The sequence below is a fragment of the Pectinophora gossypiella genome, chromosome 9 (assembly GCF_024362695.1).
Source record: "Pectinophora gossypiella chromosome 9, ilPecGoss1.1, whole genome shotgun sequence".
NCBI classification, from domain to species: domain Eukaryota; kingdom Metazoa; phylum Arthropoda; class Insecta; order Lepidoptera; family Gelechiidae; genus Pectinophora; species Pectinophora gossypiella.
Window position 1 is genome coordinate 9,707,310 of NC_065412.1, and position 24,334 is coordinate 9,731,643.

The following is a 24,334-nucleotide window of genomic DNA, read 5'->3' on the forward strand; positions in this document are numbered from 1 at the left end:
TGAGATTCCCGATATACTTGCAATAATGTTGAAATATCGGGAGTCTCGTAACTATCCCTATGTAAAAACTCGGTATTATGTGTTTTAATTATGATAATAACCAAGTAAACCTCAATAAATAATAAATTAATAATGATTTAGACGTTCATCAGTTTCAAGACAACTTTAAACCAGTCTTGAAACTAACCCCAGTTCAACAGCTCTAGATACATAATTTCTTTAAAAGAATTGTTATTTTCGATTCCAAAGCCCCCTCGACGATAAGTTCGCGACATTTGCTCCTACAGACGTTACAGTTTTTTCAGTGTCTTAATTGCCTCTATATATCTTGTCCCGCGGTTTGTCCCGCACTATTCCAAAACATGTTGAAAGAGACGAAGAAGCGATTAAAATAATAGCTCGGCTGAGCCTGAAAAATAGCTCAGTGGAAACGATAAAAACGTAACTTTATGTTGTGTGGAGTCATAAATAAAGATTCTCTCCGTTGGTTAATCGTGCTCGGCGCGCCTTCTATATGTTATTGTCAAATAATTTAAGAAATAGAGGATTAATTTAATTTAAACACTTTGTTACGAGCTTTACCGTCGAACGGCCGTTTATTTCGGGACCTATTATTCTTTCGAACGTATTCATTTTGTCTCGTGTTGATTTTACAAAATTTACGTAAACTGTCTGGTTTCAACGAGTTTTACGAGGTTCTTTTGTTGACAGAATTTATTGTGCAGTTTATTAAAATAGGTAACAAAGTGAGGGAAATAAGTTTATATTTAAACGTGCGTTTCGTTCGTGATCAAATCGATTGAATTTAATAACTGACTTTTTGTTCTTACATAAACTTTCATACGATTTCAATTTTGCATTTTACTCACATCATATTACATAACATAAGCTCATGACTATAGCCCAATTGGGGTACTCAGAGATACAAGTGCCTATACCTCAGCGAGCTTATTAGACCAACGTGATACTTACCACTGCCCTATTTTTCCCTAAAAAGTAGCATGGAGAGTATTTTACAGAAATGCTGCACCGACAAGAGCGTGGCTCTTAAATTGATGATGATGATACTTACATCAAATCAAATATACTTTATTGCACACAACATATAAAACAAATTTACACAAATGGACGAAAGATACAGCACAATATGGTACATCATAATACGGTGGTGGGTTACATCACATAATTATAACAATTTGTATCTGGCAATCAGGAAAAAACTGCACAACACGATTATTGTAATGGTTAATCAATCATTATTGTCTACGTCGCCTTTTATCTGAAAAGTGTCCAAAACAAACAGGGTGGTGGTATTACTTCTACCTTCAGGAAAAGCGAAACAAATTACCAAACGTCGGTACTATTACAACCCACATGCTTTTATAATTAGACCTTACAAATCACAGATCCATTAGCAATGTGTTCAGGCGACAAGACAAACGACTCGTCGACGGAGAGGTAACAATTATCCTCAATCCCGGAGAAGGTCCCGGAACGTCCCAGAACGACGTCCCGGAGTGACGTCCCGGAGTTTACGGGAGACGGATGGTCCGCACTAGATCGATGTGGGGAAACCGTTTGATGTGGTGTTCTGAATTTAAAATGTTTATTTTATTATTACTATTAGTTCGAAATTGAATTGCGAGAATAAAGTTGTTGATAGTTTTGATGTAGCCTCTGAAGTGGTGTGAGTGGTACGGATGGTGTTTTCATAATTCTTGGTACTTTTTCTATACATATAGCACCTAATCGTGTAGGTAGTTCGTATACATATACGTAAGTTTACTTCATAGAAATAATATCTTCGCCAGTACCTACCTATTTATACAAACTTTAGAGGTGGAATTTTCAGTTTAGATTGTTCAGGCATAGTCAACGTAAAGGACGCAAAAGCTATAATTTTGAAAGTCCTTGGTCTACATCCCGCGGACCTACACCAAGAATAGATACGTATTAAAAATACAAAGCTTAAGACAACTAAGTAACTATTTTCTACACTCCAACCCAGGATGACCTTTCAATAACTGAAAACAGCTGTCAACGCTAACTTACAAACACATTTACCGTCCAAATTGACTGCGACAAAAGATTATAGCTCTTATGTATTCGCTTTACGGCCATCTGTCAGCAGGGGTGACGTTGTCAAATACTGCAATAAAGTTGGCAGTAGGATCGTATGTCACAGCGAGAGACAGGGAGCGATTCTGGTACAAGTATTTAGTATACACATTGAGGATCAATTGAGTAGTATCCTAGGTCAAAAATAAAGTCTGAAATTCTGATTACTAAATGAAAACAGACCTAAAACTGACAAAAAATGTTTCTATTGTATTTATTTCATGAATTTAAATCAGATAAACGCCGTGTTGCTCTATCGATAGGACAAAAGTCCTATCCTGTCCTGTTCTGTCCTTTGTCCTGTGCTTTCTTCATTGAATAATCTAAATAATTAATACGAAGTTAATTCATCATTTCATTACTCATCATCGAGAAAAAAAGTACATAAGACATGGTTGTATGGGCATAGAGTCTTTGCCTTGTCGGGGAAACCCAAAAAACAAAAAAAAGGTCTATGGAAAATCGTTATAATAAGTCCGACATTTTATCTCGTTTTCGATGACGTTACAGTGTGCTTTTTATACTTTGTAACAGTAATTTCGTATTTTGACGTTATTGTGTTTGTAGTGTGTACCTCCACACCTATGTTATATACATATCTGTGTTATGTCATATCCAACGATAGACAATAAACGACCGTCTTAGAAAACACACGTCTCTTATTTAACTCCACAACTCCGGCGTCCCACAGTGCATGTTGTAAATGTAGCACTGTCTCGTTTGATATTTCAGCCCGTGAAAAAACAGTCCGGAACAGAATCACGTCCGCGGGGGCTGCCAATTGTAATGAAACTGTAAAATGTTGCGGAGTACAGCCGCTGTCACTCGCGGGATCAACAAAAAATAATTAATGGACCGACTAATGAATACGCCGTCTGTTTACCGCCACTTCATACCGAGTGCACACAAAGTCTGGATGGATTTTGAAATGTCTTTAAATTTGACATAAGCTCACGATTACAATCCCAATTAGGGTAGTCAGAATTGGGTTTAAAATGGCCACATCGAAGCAATTTATCTAAGAAAGTAATATTGCAATTTGACATTTTCGCACATAAAAGTAAGTGCGCAATGCAAACAAATGTCAAATAGCAATATTGTTATTTTAACCCCCCCTGTATTATAATTATACTATCATTATGTTTTATGTAGATCGTTATAAGTTATATTGCATTATTTACTTATACCTGTATTGCACCGTCCCTGACTCCAGTATGTAGCACGTTGCTTCACCCTAAGGTTGCCTGGAAGAAATTGCTATTTAGCAATATGGCTGCCGATTGTGCTTTTCTTGTCATTTTTGTAATAGTTTTTAGCGATGTGTGCAATAAAGCGTTTTTGTATTGTATTGTAATATCCTTACAGTGCGGTAAAAAGTAAAATTATCTATGGCTTTCGACTGCAGGAACCTTGTTTTGTGTACAAATGAGTCACAACATTACGTATAATGGCATAGCTGGTAACTAAAAGTGACGTGGGCGTCGCCGCATCGGTGCGATATCGCAGCGGGTAGCCTTTGTACTGAATAACACGATCTATGTGCCATCGCATCGACAAACTCATCGTGTGGCTTTGAAACAATTTATTTAGAAGACAGTTTATCTATTATGGAGGAGGTAGTCTCTAACCGACTGAGTAAATGAAGCTTGCCGCTGTCTGTGTTTCTCCTTCGTTATAACCTTGGAATCTTCAAGCCAGTGGTAGCTTTTTTTTGACGTGACTTTTCCTAAGATGGCATTAACTACTTGGCCGGAGCCTGTGGTAGCAAACACACTAATTTGTTACGTATACTAAACATAAGCGAGATTGTGGTCAAATGTGTATTTATTCTTCGTACGCGCTCAATATCTATGGCAATGGGGGACTTTTCAGGCTACGCTACGTTCCCAAAAAATATAGATGGCGCTGTTCAGATTGATCGTAATAATTAGATATTTTCTCATTATTCCGGGTACAAATTATTCAAAATTTCTTGGGGAACGTAGCCTGGAAAGTAGAACGTAGTCCATCATTTCAACAAAAATAAAGACCTTCAAAAAATACGAACTTTTCTGCAGACGCTACTAGTCTCCCGGGTAGAGTTAGCCCTGATTTATTCGGCCCATTTCCGCCCGTTGTTTAGCGTCGCCGAATTAACCGACGATTCACGTTACCAACATAACCGACTCACTCATTAGTGCTGCCAACATAACAATGTTGAATGTTAGGGCTGGTACTGTCGTTCTGACACTTGGGGATGTTAGATCCACGACGCCTGACATGAAGAGAATAGATAAATTCTTAGGTGGTCTTAAACAATATCCTGCTTATAATATACATAATATTCAGTTTATTATTACTTATTTGTCATAAAATTAATATTATAAATAGGTGAATCTTGCGTTCCACGATTAGGTACAACATTCGCATTAGCAAGACTATCATTAACTAATTAACTTAGACTATCCATAAACTTTGACTATCGAGAAACTCGACCGCATTAATAAATTAGTCTTTGTTTGTTTTCTAAATTTTAGCCTTCTAAGACATCTGTAAGTGGGTAACCTTATAATTATGATGATCATTAGTGAGTCAGAGTCAGTCACTGAGTGTCAAAATCGGGATATTTTACATATCAGTATAATCTAAAGTATAGTACCTAGCTTTGCATTTGCTAGGTACTATACTTTAACTTTATATGGTTAATAAGCCTACTACTGACAACATATCCCGAGAATTTGGTTTATCTGGTATATTCCAAACCGGAGTTATGAGGGTTTAAAAAACAACGAAAGGTTTCGAGAAAAGGTAGGCAGTGCCCCTTGCGCTTCGCTTTGTTCGTCTTGGCGGGGGCACTCCCGTGCCCTCATATTGTAAAACTATTTGTCATAAACTAGCTAGCTTTCCAACTGCACACAGTGTAATGTTATAATACTGAAGCTCATTTATAAACTAATGCATTTGATAAATTCCAAAATTTATGATACATTATTAGTAATAATGAACACATGAGCTCGCGGACTAAGCTCTCGCGTGAAGCCAAACTTCCTCTGATTAAGCTTATAATAATAAACTACATCCTAAAGCTCTACACAAATAATTTTGTGTTTTAGATACAGTGGTGTAAGAGTCATATTCAATAGTGACAATGATTTGGCACCGCAATGAGTTAGATACTCTACATACAGCCCAATTTTGTTTTATTGGATTATGACAGTGATGTTTTATTTAAATATTCTGGTAAAGCAGACAATTTTGAGATAGGTATAAAAGCTACGAATCAGATGATGCGTTCTCACAGCGGTGAAAGGATTAAAAGAGAAGATGTTATATGTTTTACTATTTTGTTTCCCTTGTTTTATTTCTTCTCCTTCTTCAACCAAACTTGTGGCGCAGACCTCTATTATTTAACAACAGCGCATTGGGCCATACTGTAATGTTGTATGTACGTTAAAAATAAATAAATAGATACAGACTTTCCTATTGAGTTGTAACCAGTTTGTTTTTATTATATTAACCAGTGATTTGTATCCATTTCATCCGGTATCTTCTCTTCTCATCTGGCTAAGAGGATCAGGTGTTTTTGAATTAATATTCTAGTTCTGAACACCACGAACTTATCAGTGCTTATATACCTAATATTGATCTTCTTTTGCCAATTGTTCCCCTTTCGTTAGTGCTTTTGAAAGTACATTAAACTACCTCCACTAATCCGCAGTAATGGCATTCGTGGTCCAGTGGTTGAGCGTAGGGCTCACGATCCGGAGGTCCTGGGTTCGAATCCCGGTGGGGACGTATCACAAAAATCACTTTGTGATCCCTAGTTTGGTTAGTGCATTACAGGCTGATCACCTGATTGTCTGAAAGTAAACCGATCCGTGCTTTGGAACGCACGTTAAGCCGTTGGTCCCGGTTATTACTTACTGATGTAAGTACGTAGTCGTTACATGAGTCATGTCAGCGGACTTTGGCGGCTCAATAGTAACCCAGGGTTGATGAAGTTGGTAATGCAACTCACATCCCACACGATAGAAGAAGATTCGCAGTAGAGTACCCTCTCTTTGATTGAGGGGAAGCCTGTGCCCAGCAGTGGAATATTATGGGCTGATTATGTTACTGGTGTTGCCAGAGTCAGGTCAGACAGTATGTCCCGTTAGTATGATATGTTAGTTTTGCGTAGGGAACCCTAATTTGTGTGGCAGTTAGTGGCGGGCTTCAGTTGTTTGTTCAGGCAGTTTACGGCTTGTTAGTGCGGATTGGCTCACGATTTATACGCGGGTTGGAGGCCTCTGTCACTTGGATATATCCTTTTAGGTTTTATCTGTTGAGTTGTTGACTATTGCTTGTATACCTACAAGTTTTGGTAAGCGTCTTTATGTCCAGGCGTGTGGATTGAGTTTTCTTTGCAATGGATATTTTATTTGCATTAGAGATGCAAAGAAGTCAAAGAAATTGAGTCTCAGTATCAATGTCATTTGACGGTACTTTGTGCAGTCATGAGTAATATCATGTACCCACTTTAGAACCCTGTCGCACTATCTATTTGACATTTAATGAGACTTACGGTTTAATCATTCAAACAAGTTAATGTGACATGGTTTCAAAGTGCTGAACACCTTGTAACGTGATACACATCTTTACGATTGTTATTTCACATCGTCACAGTACTTACATCAGCATCAGCAAATGGCTTCACATGCCTTCCAACGAACGGATCATTTTACTTTCTTACAATCGGGTGATCAGCCTGCAATGCCCTAACCAAACTAGTGATCCTAAAGAGAATTTTGTGATATATTGTTGTGGGTATCGAACGGGGTTTCCTGATTGAAAGACCAATGCTCTAATCACTGAGCCACCGAGGCTGTTTATATCTTGGTTTAACACTAAAATGAACAATGGTAAAATAATAACATAATAACGTCTAGCATTCACAAATCAGGTATGTTCTATAGGTGCCAAACATAAACGCTGTACACAGACAGACCAATCGTTGCATTCAGGTACATTTCCCCTCCCGTCACTATTCATTCTTGTCACCTGTCCCTCTGAGGTCTGGCCCTCTCGCCCTGGTCTGGCCCGTGGTCTGTCAATTAGCTCCCTCGCTGAATTGTACTTGGTTATTTTTTATTTACCGGCCTTCAGAGTTATTGACAGAGACATCGGCCGGTGAAATTATGTTGTTATAATTATAGAAATGGAATGTACCTACGTATGTAGTTAACATTATGTATAAAAATCCGTACCAAATATTATCTGCAGTACCTATACGATCCTTAAGAAGTAGGTAAGTGGCATTCATCTCTCGAGGTAGTACTTAGTACCTACATACTACATAGTACTTAGTGTACTGACTGTTCCTACTCAGATCATCATCATTTAAGAGCCACGCTCTTGTCGGTGCAGCATTTTCCATTCTACTTGCTTGCTACTCAGATACTTACTTAAAAAGTAAAATTATTAATCAATGGTGCTGATTCCTGTACACGTCATCTAATTTTCTTTTAAGTTATACCTGTCATTTTCTTATCCGCTGAAAAAGAAATGGACGGGTAAACTACAGGCAAAAAATTATGGAACACACGTCAATTTTATGCAGAAATTTAAATAACTGTTCCTAATACATTGGTCAATAATCCAACAGACTTATGATGACAGCACACGTGAAACGGGTTGCATATGAGCGCGATGCCTACTTTATTCGCCCGGGTTGTTCATTCATTCAATCATCCGTCGCTTTTCTTTTAGGCGGAAAAGAAAATGACAGGTATGACTGAAAATAAAATTAGGATATGTCTGCAGGAATTGGGACCATAATTATTATTATTTTAAACATCTTGTAAACATGAAATACTTAAAATAAATGACAACATTGATTAACTGACCCCTGTATACGCCTACACCTATGACGGTTGTAAACTCATTGTGCCCTATTACTAAAAGAAGACTAAAGAAAATTAATAATAAGTTGGTGAGGCGGGTAAACCGCCTCGCAGAAAGCGGTGTACACCTCTCGACACCCTGAGCTGCTCACAGCCATGTTGCTGCCTTGCCGTCCAGTTGCGTCGGCTAGATAGGTGGCCCATCCAGTGAGTGGCGAGTCACCGCCTGCTCATTTATCCATGTTTACCAACATTGATGGAGCAGGCGCCATAGTCCCCCATAGCTCCAGTATCCCGGTCCACTAACCCCCAACCCAATAGCCCAGTTCCCTTTGTTCCCATAATTTGCAGTAGTCCTACACGAACCGGGGATTGTCTTTGGGTGCACTCCCATAGTGCATACAGGGATAATCGCCGGTTGGTGTCACACCACATTTAGATTAAACTGTCTTAAGGGGCCTCTACGTGTTGGCTTCGGCCCCACGCACGCCTTCCAAAAGTCCGGGCCTCCATAGGCCCGAGATATGAAAAAGACATACAATAATAATAATAATAAGGTAATAAGTTGTATCCTATAGTTTCGTGTTATAATAAGAATTGTGCCTTCTGAAAACAATCCCAGACAGACTGGACTGCCCGTTTCAGAATCATTGGGTGAGACTTGTAATAGGTTGAACAAATTCGAATTCATAAATGCTATTGTGTTTGGATTTTATAATAATTTATTTTGTATGTTTGAATTGAATATTGTTGATTTTATGTATAAGTTTTGATAATAACGACATAGCACATAGTTAATTTGGAAGCTTAACTAACAAATTATTATTATGGACATGGTATGACATAAAAAAAATAAAAAAAAGCTGTCAGTTTCGTGGGCAATGTCATAGATTAAGAAATAATACTACGTATAGAACGGCAACTCTCCGCTTTCCCACTAACGGCTGAGCTAGGTTTACCTCACCCCCTTCGGTCTTACTTTAGTCTTCAATCGTATGGGCGTCAGAAGTGTCACACACAGATGCGCGTGTACGATAACGTCAATGTGTAGGTAGTGTCTGCGTAAAACGAGTTTTTTTGTATGAACTGTCCGGGGTGTGGTTATGTTATGGCTGGTGATAAAAATAAATACTTAAATAAATAAAATATTCATTTCAAATACACAGGCAGCTAAAAATAAATTTAACAATGTGTGGCTGTTTCAATTTTTCACAAGGTAATTAAATAAATAAAATATTCATTTCAAATACACAGGCAGCTAAAAATAAATTTAACAATGTGTGGCTGTTTCAATTTTTTACAAGGTAATGACCTCTGAACTTCCAAATTAGAGTGAATCTGTATTATGGGAGTCAGTATTCTTCCGTGCAGGTATAACAATTGTACAACCATTTACAAGGACTCTGTTGTAACTGAGAGTAATTGGCTACAAGATCAGCAATTTGACATTAAAAAAAATAACCCAGTATAAAAAACAGTAATAAAAAGTAAACAAATAGTAATAGCCTCACTGGTGCGGCGGGTGCGGGGCAGCGGCAGCGTCCTCCTGAATAGCATTACGGATAGGGTTGACTGCCCTATGGGTAGGCACTGCATGAAGGCACTAATAATGCCTGATTCTGGTGCCTATGATAAATAATGATAGTGTGTTATACATATATAGGTGTTGTACTACTAACATAGAATTAAGTTTCATTGTTACTAACATTAATATTTAATTTGATTGTTAACTAACCTAGTAAGTAAGTGCATTGTTACTAACAAATTATGGATGTATGTATACGTATTATCCGAAATAAATTGTTTTGAATTGAATTATAATTTCATTTAAAGTCTATCAAACTCCCTACTCGACTGCTAATAAAAGCAAACGTGTTCCCAAGTGGCCACTGTACATTTTTTGCGTTCCCAGCCTCAGCGGGGCCTCATAAAATTAGTTAAGACAGTAAAACGCCATTAATTTGCCACTGAACATGTTTATTTATTACTTCCTCGCAGATACAGATAAGTGAGGAAGTCGACACTTGAGCGTTTAAACTGTGTTCAAACTAAATAAAGTGAAGATGTGTCAATATGGTGATTAATTGGTATGAAATGAAACATTCCATCATGCCTGTATCCCTGAAGGGGTAGGCTGAAGTGTATAGCATATACCCACCCACTACTCGCCAGCTATGTTCTAAGTGTTAGAAATTGACCGTGTATGCATCACCCTTATAAGACCATAGATTAATAATAAAGTTTTTTATGTAGACGTATTGTCTTTGCCCACTACTGTTATTCCTTCCTTCTTTCCTCAATGTCTGAACTCACTAGTCGACTCTTACGCCAATTTTGTTTACCAAAATATATCGTACAAATATTATTGTAATCTCCAGTCATCAGCATATTTGTATTTTTATTTCATCGAACCAATCGCCGGTCCACGGTCTACCTCGCCACACTAAATGCCATATGCCGACCCTGTTGTTATAAACCAGGCACAAATCTTGCAAACCCGGTGGTATCAATTATGAATAAATTAACATTAATTATTGAAAATAATTTATACTTACGCTTTGTACTTAATTATTGTATATTGTAACATTTTAATAAATATTTTTAAACAGATTTTTGATAATCCATACGTTATCAAATGTATCGTTGTACTTGGCTGGTAGTGATAATAAAACTCGTCAAAGGTGATATAGTTTAGGTTACTACTTACTGAAAGTGAGTGGTTACATGACCCATGTCAGGCGGCTCCATAATAACCCTAACACCAGGGTTGCTGAAGTTGGTAATTCACCTCACAACTCACATGATAGAAGAAATTTTAAAAAATAAGTACTTAATTATTAATAGGTTCCTATATGTTACTTATTTTCATAAAAGAATTAGCAAATTCATATTAAGTTTACAAATGTATCATTGTATATGTAAAGTTGTAAAAAAAAAGAACATAATTTACCCACCTACATAACGATCTCAAGCCAAGAGACAATGGCCCCGATTCCTGCAGACATCTCTTAATTTTACTTTAAGTTATACCTGTCATTTTCTTATCCGCCGAAAAGGAAAGGGACGGATGATTGACAGCTCTTAATTTTAGGAAGAATGAGTAAATAAATGAATAACCCGGGCGAATTTTTAGACGGTTGTTTTAGATTTGTGCTTAAAATTGACGTGTGTTCCATAAATTTTATGCTTGTCGATTACCCGTCCCTTTCCTTTTCGGCGGATAAGAAAATGACAGATATAACCTAAAATAAAATTAGATGGTATTTACAGGAATTAGCACCAATATTGTTTTAATACCAAAAGCTGTTAGCACTTCCTGGTTTCTCAGAAAATAAGTGCACAGTGGTACTTCACTAACATCTGGAAGTTTTTGTCCTAATAAAATATTTATTGCTGTGCGACCCACTGTGCACTCTGTTCCAAGCTTAAGCGCCACTATGTCCGGCGTCGTGTTTCAAAATGTTTTTTTATTTTTATTTTATTTTAAGGATTGGATCCATCATTTTGTATCAAACAGTCAATAGTCTAACGTGATGGGTGAATGAATGGATAAATAAAAATTCACCATGTGAAGTTTATTATTTTATTTTTTTAGTGAGGTAGTCCTTTCAGGGTAGTTAGCTGATGAGATGCATGAAATATTCAAGAATTAGTATTGTCCGATGTTCCTAATTGATTAATTTAGTAATTACCTACTTGTTTGTATGTGATATCAGATAGATATTGGCATCACACACTCCCGCAATCTCTATAGGGGTAGCTACGCAAAGCAACAACAATAATAATAATAAAAAAAAACAAAAATTGTAGGTTTGCCTCATGTAGTATAACTACTTACTTGCCCGGACAAATTACCATGGCAGTCTTTCCAACATTCCTTGTAGGTATCCTCAAATGAAGCTGCTTTTATATCAATCGAACTTACCTTGGAAAGTTCGTTTGATCATAATATACTTAAAGAACTCCATAGTAACACCACAATTTTTAAACACTATGTCACAATCCCTCTACTAAGGCCTTAATTTCACCACGTAACGTTCAAACCGAAAAGTTCCACCAACTTTGTTCTCCGCTCGAGTTTAAAAAACAGTCATTAATAACCTTAAAAAGCTGTCTTCTATGCAAATAAGAGAGCACATAATAAATAATTTATAGTCGAGTTCGAAACTTGTAAAGAGGCGTGAGTCAGCCACTTCGCACAAAGAATGAAAAATGACGTAGCAAGTAAACCCTGTCAGATCGGATCTTTTGTATTACGTTAAAGTTAACCTCATTCTGTGACAGTATTCGGTGGACAATTTTAATCTTTTTGGATCATATTTATTATTCTCTTGCGTGTAAATTATTTTAGTATTATTTTACTTTCATGTAGATATTGCCCGATGTGGTCAAGAAGGACCTGTGTTTATGCAATGTCTTAGAAAATGAGAGCGAAGTGGATGAGAAATATAAAGAAGGCCGACTGTCGCACACAGATGTAGTTGTGCTCTGCCTGGTGTAGAAGACGTTAAAGAATACAGCGACTTTAGAGTTGACCACGTAGTTTTATTAGATAATTAATTAAGCACACACAATTTGCGTTATTAGGTACACAGTTGATCGTAGAAGAAGAAGAAGGTATTGCCATTTTTTGAATTAAAAAGTAAAAAATAATAATTTTGTTGGATGTTGCCAACATGCTGCGGCCTAACAAGACAAAGTATAAAATTATTGTTAAGTCTTATATTATTACAATTATATATTTTTTATACTTATTATAATTTACAATAGACACTTATTACTACTATGTCCTTATGTTATAGCTTATACTGAAACTCTATGGTAACGGTAATACACATATGCCCGAAAGCGAGCGAGTGAACGTCTTTCCATTCGGAGTGCGGACTTGTAAGGCCCGCACCTTTCCATCGCCGCCTGGAAAGACCTTCACTACTCTGGCCATAGGCCAATATAAGGAAGGTGAGCTTGGCTCCCTCATTATCACCAAAGTGCCTACAGCTATGTTCGGTTGGGCATCGCGCCACTTGGGCCTGCATTGCAAGGTATTTAAGTAATACGTATGCCATACCTTCCAAAATCGCTGCTTCATATTTTCGACTGTTTGCCAAAAATTGAGTCTATTTGATGGAATATCTGTGATGTCTGGCTCAGGGTAGGAGGTAAGCGGACCCCCTGCTATAAAGTGACCCGGAGTCAGATAACTAAAATCTGCAGTGTCTGTGGAAGATAATGGCATAAGCGGCCTAGAATTCAATACTGCTTCTATCTGACACAAAACAGTATTTAATTGTTCATATGTAAGTACATTTTTTTCTATGGTTCTCTTTAAATGATACTTCATACTCTTAACGGCAGCTTCGGCTAATCCAGCAAATACAGGCGAATAACTAGGTATGAAATGAAATTTTACGCCTAAGCTATTGGAATAATTTTGCACCTGTGACTGATGGTCTTTACATTTATTAAGCTTGTACAACTCAGCTAAGTGGTTCCTTGCGCCTACGAAGGCAGTTCCATTGTCGCAAAAGACTTCAGTGGGCAGTGATCTCCGCGATATGAAACGCTTGAAACAAGCTAGAAAGGTGTTTGTAGATAGGTCTGAGGCTAGTTCAAAGTGAACTGCCTTTGTCACGAAACAGACGAATATGCAGACATATCCCTTTCCAATTAAGGCTCGTCTTACTCTGGAGTTTTTAACTTGCACTGGCCCAGCGAAGTCCAAGCCGACTACCTGGAATGCCCTGGAAGCTGTGACTCGCTGCTGCGGTAGGGAACCCATTAGCTGCTTTGCAGTATTTGCTTTGATTCTGAAACATGTTAGACATTTATGTGTTATCTTTTTTACCTGTCTAATACCATTTATAAGCCAGTATTTTTGATTTAATTGCGATACTAACAATTTTGGACCTGCGTGAAGTAATCGTAAATGCTCATGACGTATTATAAGTTCAGTTATTCTTGAATGTTTTGGCAAGATAATTGGGTGTTTTTGTGAATAAGGAAGGCTAGAATTTTGTAATCGACCCCCTACTCTCAATAGTCCCTTATCATCGATAAATGGATGCAAAGGCTTAAGATGGCCCTTAACATTCTCGTTGCTTTTTAACGACTGAAACTCGTCCTTGAAATACGTATTTTGTTCATGTTTTATTATAAGTAATCTAGCTTGTTGAAGCTCCACGCTAGACAGATAATTTGTATTTATTTTAGTATTTTTATTTTTGGGTTTACTATTATGCAAAAACCTCATCATATACGCAATGACACGCGTCATTTTATTGAAATCCGAATACTTTCCTAATATATGAGAAAGATTATACGGTTGTGTAGTTACAAGCACTACGTCACTGGAGGAGACGGAGCTGGTCTTCATTTCAGGTAAGTCATCAGGCAACTGTATATTGTTATTAAATGTATACTCCCTGTCTTTCAGAAACGCCGGCCCGTGCCACCACATTGAGCAGGAAGCAATTTCATGCGGACTCAGCCCTCTGCTAATATAATCTGCAGGGTTTTCTCGTGTATTCACGTACAGCCAGCGCCATTTATTGGTCAATTGTTGAATTACCCTTACCCTGTTCGACACGTAGGCTTGCAATCGCGTAACTTCCGTATTTATCCATGCCAATGCGACTTGTGAATCGGTGAATAAGAATACATTATCCACTTTTATTTTTATTGTTAAAGTATTATATACTTTCATCATCAATTGTGCTAAAAGCAAGTTGGCGTTGAGCTCGAGCCGGGGAATGGTCAAGGGCTTCGTGCGTGGATTAATTCTCGACTTGGAACAGAGTAAGGATAATTCAACCTTACCTGTTGCGTGTATCACGCGCAGATATATGCAACACCCGTAGCCGGTCGAGCTGGATGCGTCTGCGAACCCAATTAACTGCACTGCCTCGGCATTGGCGGGCACCTGGATATTTCTGTTAAAATGTATAGGCTCCATAGAAGATAAGCTGTCAGCAAACTGCACCCATTCATCCTGCACGTCTTGCGGTGGCTTGGCGTCCCAGTCGACTTTCTCAAGCCATAATCTTTGCATGATGACCTTAGCTTTTACTACGATAGGGCTTACAAACCCTAATGGATCATAGAATTTTGATATTTGGCTCAGAATTTCCCTTTTCGTTGAGGACGGAGCATTTATTGTCTCAGGAGATTTAATTATAAAACAATCGTTTTTTGCATCAATGGTTAGGCCTAATGCCTTTATACTGTAATTTTCCTTTTCAAGGTCTATCTCGTCTAATTGTTGCTGATTACTAGGAACGTCTAGCAAAACGTCACTGCAATTTGACGACCATTTGTGTAGTTCAAAGCCTCCCAGTTTAAGTAATTTGTTAATCTGTGCTTTAGCTTCAAGCAGTTCATGCATATCAGAATTAGAATATAAAACATCGTCAACATAAGTGCAATTTTTTTATATAAATGAAGCTAATGGAAACTCATCTTTATATATGTTTGCTAGTTCAATTAAACACCGTGTCGCGAGGTAGCTAGAACACTTCAAGCCGTAGGTAACCGTATCCAAGCGGATGCATTTGATAGGCTGGTCAGCCTGTTCTCGCCATATGGGAATAACAAATGCCATAGAAAGTGAGAATGTATGCCATTTAAGTACCAATACATTAAAAACAAGTAGAAAGATTAGTAGTATTAGTGGAGTAGTTGGGTAGTAGTAGTGTTGTCGTGTAAATAGGTATATAAAAAAAATATTACTGGAGTAGAGTAGGTATATTAAAGTAATGCAAACTGAGGCACACCTACAATAAGTCATGTCAAAAAAAGAAGAAGCTTAATCAATATTTTTGACATTTGGAATCCATTTTGATTTAATTTACGCTTAATAAAAGGTTGCCTGGAATCAATTGCTGCATTAGCAACAAGGCCGCCTGTTGTGCCTTTCTACTATATCTGTTGTCCTCATTTCTGTATCTTGTGTACATTGTGCTCAATAAAGTATTTTATCTATCTATCTACTACTTAAATGCAGTTCCATATTTAATTTAATAAACATATTATTATATTCGCGTATAATCTAGTTTTAAAATTACAAAAAGTAATACATACAAAATTGTATGATATAACTACGTACCTAAATAGGACTCTCGTTCAGTGAAAAGGGTTGAGCAAAATGCGACTATCATGTGATGCCACGACACCATTGCGACACTAAATATTGACGACACTCCAGAAGAGTGTCAATGGCCATTGTGCTTGTTATTAGTATAGATATCTACCTACATTTTCAGGAATGTTCAGGTAACAAGTTGAGAGAGCAAATTAAACTCTAACATAACATAAGCTCACGGCTATATTCCCGATTGGGCTAGTCAGAGATACATCTTTCAAAATTTGAACTAAGTACCCGTGCTTCACCGAATTTTCTGTAGACCAACGTGATAAAACTGTATTAGGTACTGAACATTTCATTTTAATAACTTCTTCAATAATAATAAACAATCTATGTAGGATCATACTGGAATTCCATTTGAATTGGAGCCCTAAACTGAAACTAAAGAGGAACTATACAGTAAAAACATTGTACTCAACAATGTATTTAAATCAGACTTAATCTAATTATTCTAATTTTCCACCTGAGCCAATTGCAAACCGCCCAGTGTGCGCTTCCCGCGCTACCGGGGAAAAACTGTGACACTTGTCAGCAAAGCGTGTCGCAATTGGGCACGCACGGCCATCGCTCGCGTCAGTGTCAGCGAGCGGCTGACAGCCACCGACCACAACGCTGATTAATGTACTGCCCCAACCGAATGCAAAACGGTTCTGTTTTTAAATGTTTGCACTGAACAGAATTTTTAATGGCCAACCCGTTTACTTTTTTTGTAAAAGGGTTATGTATGCTGAACGGTTGGTTATATTCAAAAAATAAAAATTACAATGCGATTTTGGAAAGTTGCTCATACAATTAAGTACTTCCAATTTAATATAAATTGTATGCCGCTTTAACAATTTCCATTATTGACACTGTTAACATAACAAATGTAATATGAGCCCACATTTCAACACGAACTAAACATCAGACAAAATGAGCACGGCAGATATAAAAAAAAAAACTTAAAATTTATGCTAAATTTACGACGGGCCGGGCACTTTCGGCCCTAAAGTGACTCGTTTCCGCCAAATTCACTCTGGACATAACCGTTTCCCTTTCGCGAATATAAAAATTTAGCACCGCACAGTGGGCCATGCGGCTGAGTTATTGGGCCATGCTCTTTCGGGAACGTGTTTCGCCCGGTTTATTTTGTTACTCGATCGTTTGTAATGAGAATTTATCGTATGATGGATAAAGGTTAGTGAAACGTTTGTAGGTTTTATTTTGGGGTCGCCCTTTTATCGAATGCCGAGGAATTTTATTTTCTGCAGCGGAATGCTTTAGGGCGAGTTTTAATAAAAACTTTTGGTATTATTCACTTGTCATAATGTAATTTTTAAGTATACTTAAGTAGTTTCTTTATTTAAAATGTTGTATTTTATGATGAAGTAAGTACATATATTAACACTCGTTGTGGAGTGATATAGTTACAAGTGAACAGAAGATAACTTGCGGCCAGTATGACACATAAAAAATAATTATGTCTATGTATGTTTGTCTACATTTCGCAGCACATCAACTTTTTTTGACGTGACTTGTTGTAGATATAATATGCCGCAGATGGCATTAACTACTTGGTTTGAGTCACGTCTACGTAATCAATCTTAATAAGCCAAACAAATAAGTCACGTTTTGACTTCGCCCACAAATAAATAATATAAAAACTGCCACTCAAATTTTGATTTATATTAAATTGCACCAAAACGTTTTGACATAATAAGCTTGGCCATAATTCAAAAGCCACTCCATAATCGGGGTGTTATTAAATCGAGCTAAGTTATTATAGTCATAACGTAAAACAACCCTAAACAATTACTGCAGCCGACTTGGGCCGTAACATAAAGCGGTAAGTGGTATATTAATACAAGAGCTAAGGTTCGGGTTAAGAGGCAGTTATTTGATACTGAGTAATACGGCGCTCGATCTTATCGACTTTATTGAAATATCCAAAAAGTTTTAAATTAAAAGTGTATCACAAGTACAAACAATTTTATATGGACGAGCAGCAAACCCAAGATAAAGAAGTATCAACAACCATGCGTAGAGTATGGAATTCATAGTATATTTGATGCGGAATGTGATTTTTTTTAATATGTATTTTGGTGAACCTTTTGCTGTAGTAATTATTGTTACTTTCAGAAGTATCTTTCAAATTTGTAGTAATTTAAATAGTATTTCAAAATTCTCTCTTGCTTTCCCTTAACGCGGTGAAGGGTAGGGTTAATACACGGTCGCATTAACGGGCCCCTATCAGCCGTATTAATAGCACATCATCGAGATAGCTGAACGTACCGCGGCGTACTAGGCAAGTCGTTTGGCTTTTATAGGCGAGAAAAGAGGAGTGATAAATTCTATAGCCAGCGCTTAAGTTTTTATATATAGACGCGATTGATTGCAAACTAATTGTGAGAAAACAGTTCCTGGTTTCGAAATCTCGGTTATTAATCAAATTGTTATTTTAATGGTGCCAAAAATATTAATCTCTCCTCGTAAAAACATGTTGTGTATTTTAGCGACTTGGATGCAAATGAGAGCACGCCATAAATCAAAGTCACAATAAAAATCGACCTGGATGACTTCAACCAATAAATAATTTCCATTATTACCGTAGATATTTACAGCTTAATAATAAATGAGTCACATCAAACCAGAAGCCAATAACGCAGTTACAACGGCCACTTTTAATTGTCACTTACCACTTTTATGTAAATCGGCGTCGCCCGGTGGGTGTCGGCGCAACTGACAGCTGACAACTCTGACAGCTTGACACGGTGACAAGTGACAGCCCGAGCTCGCCGGGCAATTTGCGAGCGCTTGCATCGGGAAAATATTATTTTACTTTTTTGTCCCCGTCAATTTTGCGTGAGATCACTGTGCATTCGATTTTTACTGTTTAATTAGGATTTCATACCAAAATGGAAAGGAACCCGGTGGCTTCGTCTGGTACGGCCGTCTGTCACAGTTTTCGATAACGATACTTAGGTACTTTTATAAAAAAAAAAACATAAAACAAGCTCAGCTGTCACGTTCTTATCACGCGAATCAAATAGGTTGTACTTACTAGGGTAAATAAAACGGTATATAGAAATAAAACCAAGTTTATTGACATTAAATCCCTAGCAAGTACATAGATCGGATCTCTGGGTCGCAGGTAATTTGATACTGGCTGAGCACCCTTGGTGCAGTAGGAAAACTACCACTTCCCTGTAACTCTTCCCACGACGACACGGGGTACACCGGCGCGCGCAGCAGGGCAGCAGAAACGGTGGGGTAAGTACAGGACCGAAAGTGGATCCAGCGGGTTGTAGAACCCGAAAGGTGAAGCGGTAGAGGTAAGTACAGGACCGGTAGTGGGTCCTGCGGTTGTAGAACTCGAAGGGTGAAACGGTGCAGGTAAGTACAGGACCGGTAGTGGGTCCAGCGGTTGCTGAACTCGAAGGGTGAACCCTGGAACCCGGAATTAGTCATTTCAAGAATTGTCCGAATTCCCAGTCTGACTGCCACATGCCGATTCCTTAGCTTGATTGAAGATGGGAAGTGGATAGCAAGCAAGCTTAGCAATCTAAGATGTGGCTGTCAGCAAATTACACACAATAAAAGTGAATTTAGCAAAATAAATTTAGAAAAAGAACAAAGAACAAGATAAATTTATGGTAGGTAGTTGTTTTAAAAAACTATCTAACAAAATAGTAAAATTGAATATTTTAAGCTGAATAATTTTAATAGTAACGATATTAAACGTATTTTGTACATTATTATTGTTCCATTTAAGAATTATTTAAACAAGGAAAGTACTTAGGTACAAAGATAACTTTACGTTGGTTAAGTAGAATTAATTTAGAAAAATTGACAATTTAAATGTTGTTTTGAACATAAAAGATTGCTAATTATGATATAAAATAAGCACTAAAGCGTGAAAATACATTTACCCGATGATTATGAAAAATGACAGTCATGCAATGAACAAAGAAAGCATGTACTAGTCTACGTTGATATTTAAACTAATAAAAATAGTAATTGCTACACTTACCCAATTAATGGGGATAACACAATACTATAAATTATTATATCGTAGACAAAATTAGTAAAAAAAAGTACCTATTTAAAAAATATACGAGTAATCGAGGTGTTCTCGCTACAAAGGCAGAAGGATTGTGTCGAACATCCGATCGGAAGAGTAGCGGCTCGGCTGTGGAATGTAGGTACGGCTACCTACGCAATGTGATAATTATTAAAGTCGTACAATATTAACGGAATTATTTTGTAAATAGCTATGTTTTGTTAAATTAATTAGTATAAGTTTATTTATGTAATAATATTTTAGTTTTAAGCAGTAGTTTTTAAGTGTTTTCAATGATAACTTTTTGATAGTTCCTAACAGAAAAACAAGAGCAATTACACTCAGTAGTAAAACGCGGCAGGCGTTACATACCCCCCTTTTTTGGGTAGGATTTTCGCTAAGAAAATCCGCTGACTAAAATGTAACCTAGTCTGTCCTTCTTACTATTGACCATTCTAAAAATTACGTGGTACACATTCATTTCAACCCTTCCATTCACCCCCCTACTTTCTTTCATCCCTTTCACACACAAACAGTTATCTTATTTCGTTTTAAGTGACTGCGTCCTTTCCAAAAAGAGTACTAGACTTTTAACCGCAGCTTAGTACTCACACGTAATCAATAGGAGATTTAAGGTAACCGTTTTTTTTTTCTTTTTATAGTATAATTTTTTTATCTTCGGGGTAGGGCCGAAGATAAAATAATTAGAATGTCCTAGGGGTAGGGCCTGGAGATTCAATATTTTTTTTTGTAAAAAAGAAAAATTAGAAATACTATATATAAGTAAATATATTTAAGACGGTAGGTAGTTTTAGTAAGTAAGACATTGGTTTAGGCTAGTTTTGGATTTTTTAGTATGAGTTTTGGTAGTTTTAGTAAGTGTAGTTTTTGTTTTTTGTTTTTTTTTTTTATAAAGTAGTATTTAAGGTATTTTTAGAGAATATTAGAAGATATTAGAAGACGCATGCCATGCTCAAGATTTAAGTTTTTGGCAGGCCTAAGGCGTTAGATGGTATTACACATCAATCTCTTGACTGACTCTTACAGTCTGCTCGAGAATTAGTAAGCAGCTGGGGGATTCTATGTTTTTCTCTCACTTCCATCCCAGCAAGGAAGTTTTGTAAATATAGAAAGTTTTATTTTAGTTAGGTAAAAGTTTAGATATAATTATTTAGAATAGTTTGTAAGTTTAATATCCTTGACATGCCATGTACCTCTTCATAAAGGAGTTCATCTTTCTGAAGTGATAAATATTTAATTGGACGAGACATCTCTATTACTTTATGTTTAAATTGTAATTAGTTTAGTTGAATAGTTATTTTTTGAGTAAGTGTTGCAAGTACCTGAAGTCTTAATAACTAAAACACAACAAACGGCAGAAGGAAAATAACAAGAAAACAAATGCTACTATCAAAAGTACACAACAATTAAAACACAGGGATAGACAGAGGTTGGCAGTGCAAAATCAAAGTTTTCCTTCTGTGCGATGTGGTAGGTTCGATTTTGAGTTTTTAATTGTATGCAATCACCTTGAAAGAGAAATAGTAAGGTATTCCCACAAAGCAACCACAGCACACAAAAGTTGCAGTTACAATTCACTTAGAGCTAGACAAAATATTCAGACCAACACCAAAGATGACCAAAAATGCCAAAACCAGCAAAAAGGATACTCAGCTCAGTATTTCCTTAGTTGGGCGCCATTGTCACGTTCTTATCACGCGAATCAAATAGGTTGTACTTACTAGGGTAAATAAAACGGTATATAGAAATAAAACCAAGTTTATTGACATTAAATCCCTAGCAAGTACATAGATCGGATCTCTGGGTCGCAGGTAATTTGATACTGGCTGAGCACCCTTGGTGCAGTAGGAAAACTACCACTTCCCTGTAACTCTTCCCACGACGACACGGGGTACACCGGCGCGCGCAGCAGGGCAGCAGAAACGGTGGGGTAAGTACAGGACCGAAAGTGGATCCAGCGGGTTGTAGAACCCGAAAGGTGAAGCGGTAGAGGTAAGTACAGGACCGGTAGTGGGTCCTGCGGTTGTAGAACTCGAAGGGTGAAACGGTGCAGGTAAGTACAGGACCGGTAGTGGGTCCAGCGGTTGCTGAACTCGAAGGGTGAACCCTGGAACCCGGAATTAGTCATTTCAAGAATTGTCCGAATTCCCAGTCTGACTGCCACATGCCGATTCCTTAGCTTGATTGAAGATGGGAAGTGGATAGCAAGCAAGCTTAGCAATCTAAGATGTGGCTGTCAGCAAATTACACACAATAAAAGTGAATTTAGCAAAATAAATTTAGAAAAAGAACAAAGAACAAGATAAATTTATGGTAGGTAGTTGTTTTAAAAAACTATCTAACAAAATAGTAAAATTGAATATTTTAAGCTGAATAATTTTAATAGTAACGATATTAAACGTATTTTGTACATTATTATTGTTCCATTTAAGAATTATTTAAACAAGGAAAGTACTTAGGTACAAAGATAACTTTACGTTGGTTAAGTAGAATTAATTTAGAAAAATTGACAATTTAAATGTTGTTTTGAACATAAAAGATTGCTAATTATGATATAAAATAAGCACTAAAGCGTGAAAATACATTTACCCGATGATTATGAAAAATGACAGTCATGCAATGAACAAAGAAAGCATGTACTAGTCTACGTTGATATTTAAACTAATAAAAATAGTAATTGCTACACTTACCCAATTAATGGGGATAACACAATACTATAAATTATTATATCGTAGACAAAATTAGTAAAAAAAAGTACCTATTTAAAAAATATACGAGTAATCGAGGTGTTCTCGCTACAAAGGCAGAAGGATTGTGTCGAACATCCGATCGGAAGAGTAGCGGCTCGGCTGTGGAATGTAGGTACGGCTACCTACGCAATGTGATAATTATTAAAGTCGTACAATATTAACGGAATTATTTTGTAAATAGCTATGTTTTGTTAAATTAATTAGTATAAGTTTATTTATGTAATAATATTTTAGTTTTAAGCAGTAGTTTTTAAGTGTTTTCAATGATAACTTTTTGATAGTTCCTAACAGAAAAACAAGAGCAATTACACTCAGTAGTAAAACGCGGCAGGCGTTACACAGCTACATTATTTACATTAACAACATAAGGTTATGACTATAGTCTCAATTGGGTTAGTCAGATGTAATATAAGATGTGTACTAAGTACCCACTCTTTACCAAGCTTTCTGTTAGACCAACGTGATAAATGGTCGAGCCAACTGTGATAGTAAAAAATTCTATTATTGAGATTATATAAAATAAATGGGTATTATTTAAATTATAATATAACAATATGTCTCCTCATACATTAAAATAAATAGTGACTTGTTAATTTATCGCCAAAACATACACAGCAGCTTTTATACTTACCTATGAAAAATATAGCTCAAAAGTGTGTCTAAACGTGGTAATGTACAACTGAAAGTAAGTTGACATAGACATAGACATGAGACCCTAAATAAAATTATAGTGGGCTCTCACACAAGAGTTTTCGTGTTTCGCGTATCGCCGCGACGCCCGTTTGCGGCGTAACGACCGCGTCTTTCATATTTTGAATACTTACTCGAGTTATAAGAATTTACGCGTCACTTAGCCCCGCGTAATGGGCCGCATAAAATCTTATGGCCACTCAGCTCTTATGTATTGACTTTTACTGCGCCGCCTTTTCATGTTGTATTTTAAGATGGAAATTTCAATTCGCTTTCGCTGCAAATATTATGGTCGGCGCATTTTAGTATTAGAATTACTTACATTAAATTTTTTTCTTGCAGATAGGGTTATAAAAGCTGCTGCCTTCGTTTTTTTTGTCCTACTGCTGGGCAAAGACCTCCCCTCTGAACTTCCACTTCTGCTACTTCAGAGTAATATACCTTTGTTTTATTATGTAAAAAAAGAATTATCAAAATCGGTTCATAAACGACGAAGTTATCCCTGAACAAACATAAAAAAAATATACGGTCGAATTGAGTACCTCCTCCTTTTTTGAAGTCGGTAACAAGTGTTTAGTCTTTTCTGGTCTTGTATTGATATCCTAAGATTTATAATAATGAACGACATGGTAACCATTTACCATAGATTACGTATATTTATAATAATCATAAACTGCCAATATACGTCCCACTGCTGGGCACACGCCTCCCCTCA

General features: G+C 36.9%; 1 protein-coding gene across 1 annotated transcript; it reads right to left on the minus strand.

Moving 5' to 3' along the window:
- Positions 1-9,486: 9,486 nt before the first annotated feature.
- On the minus strand, positions 9,487-15,360 carry LOC126369806 (uncharacterized). Its single transcript, XM_050014369.1, has 3 exons — positions 14,300-15,360; positions 13,663-13,786; positions 9,487-9,525 (listed from the first exon to the last, which is right to left on the minus strand). Exons 1-3 carry the CDS (start codon positions 15,358-15,360, stop codon positions 9,487-9,489), a joined length of 1,224 nt encoding a protein of 407 aa, XP_049870326.1.
- Between the last annotated feature and the right edge of the window lie 8,974 nt (positions 15,361-24,334).

Coding starts and splice junctions, on each gene's coding strand:
- LOC126369806 (XM_050014369.1), bottom strand. CDS start 15,360: ATGCATGAACTGCTTGAAGCTAAAGCACAGATTAACAAATTACTTAAA. Junction 13,787..14,299: donor GTGCTTGTAACTACACAACC/GTATAATCTTTC, acceptor AACATGTTTCAG/AATCAAAGCAAATACTGCAA. Junction 9,526..13,662: donor TGCAAGTTAAAAACTCCAGA/GTAAGACGAGCC, acceptor AATGCTATTCAG/GAGGACGCTGCCGCTGCCCC.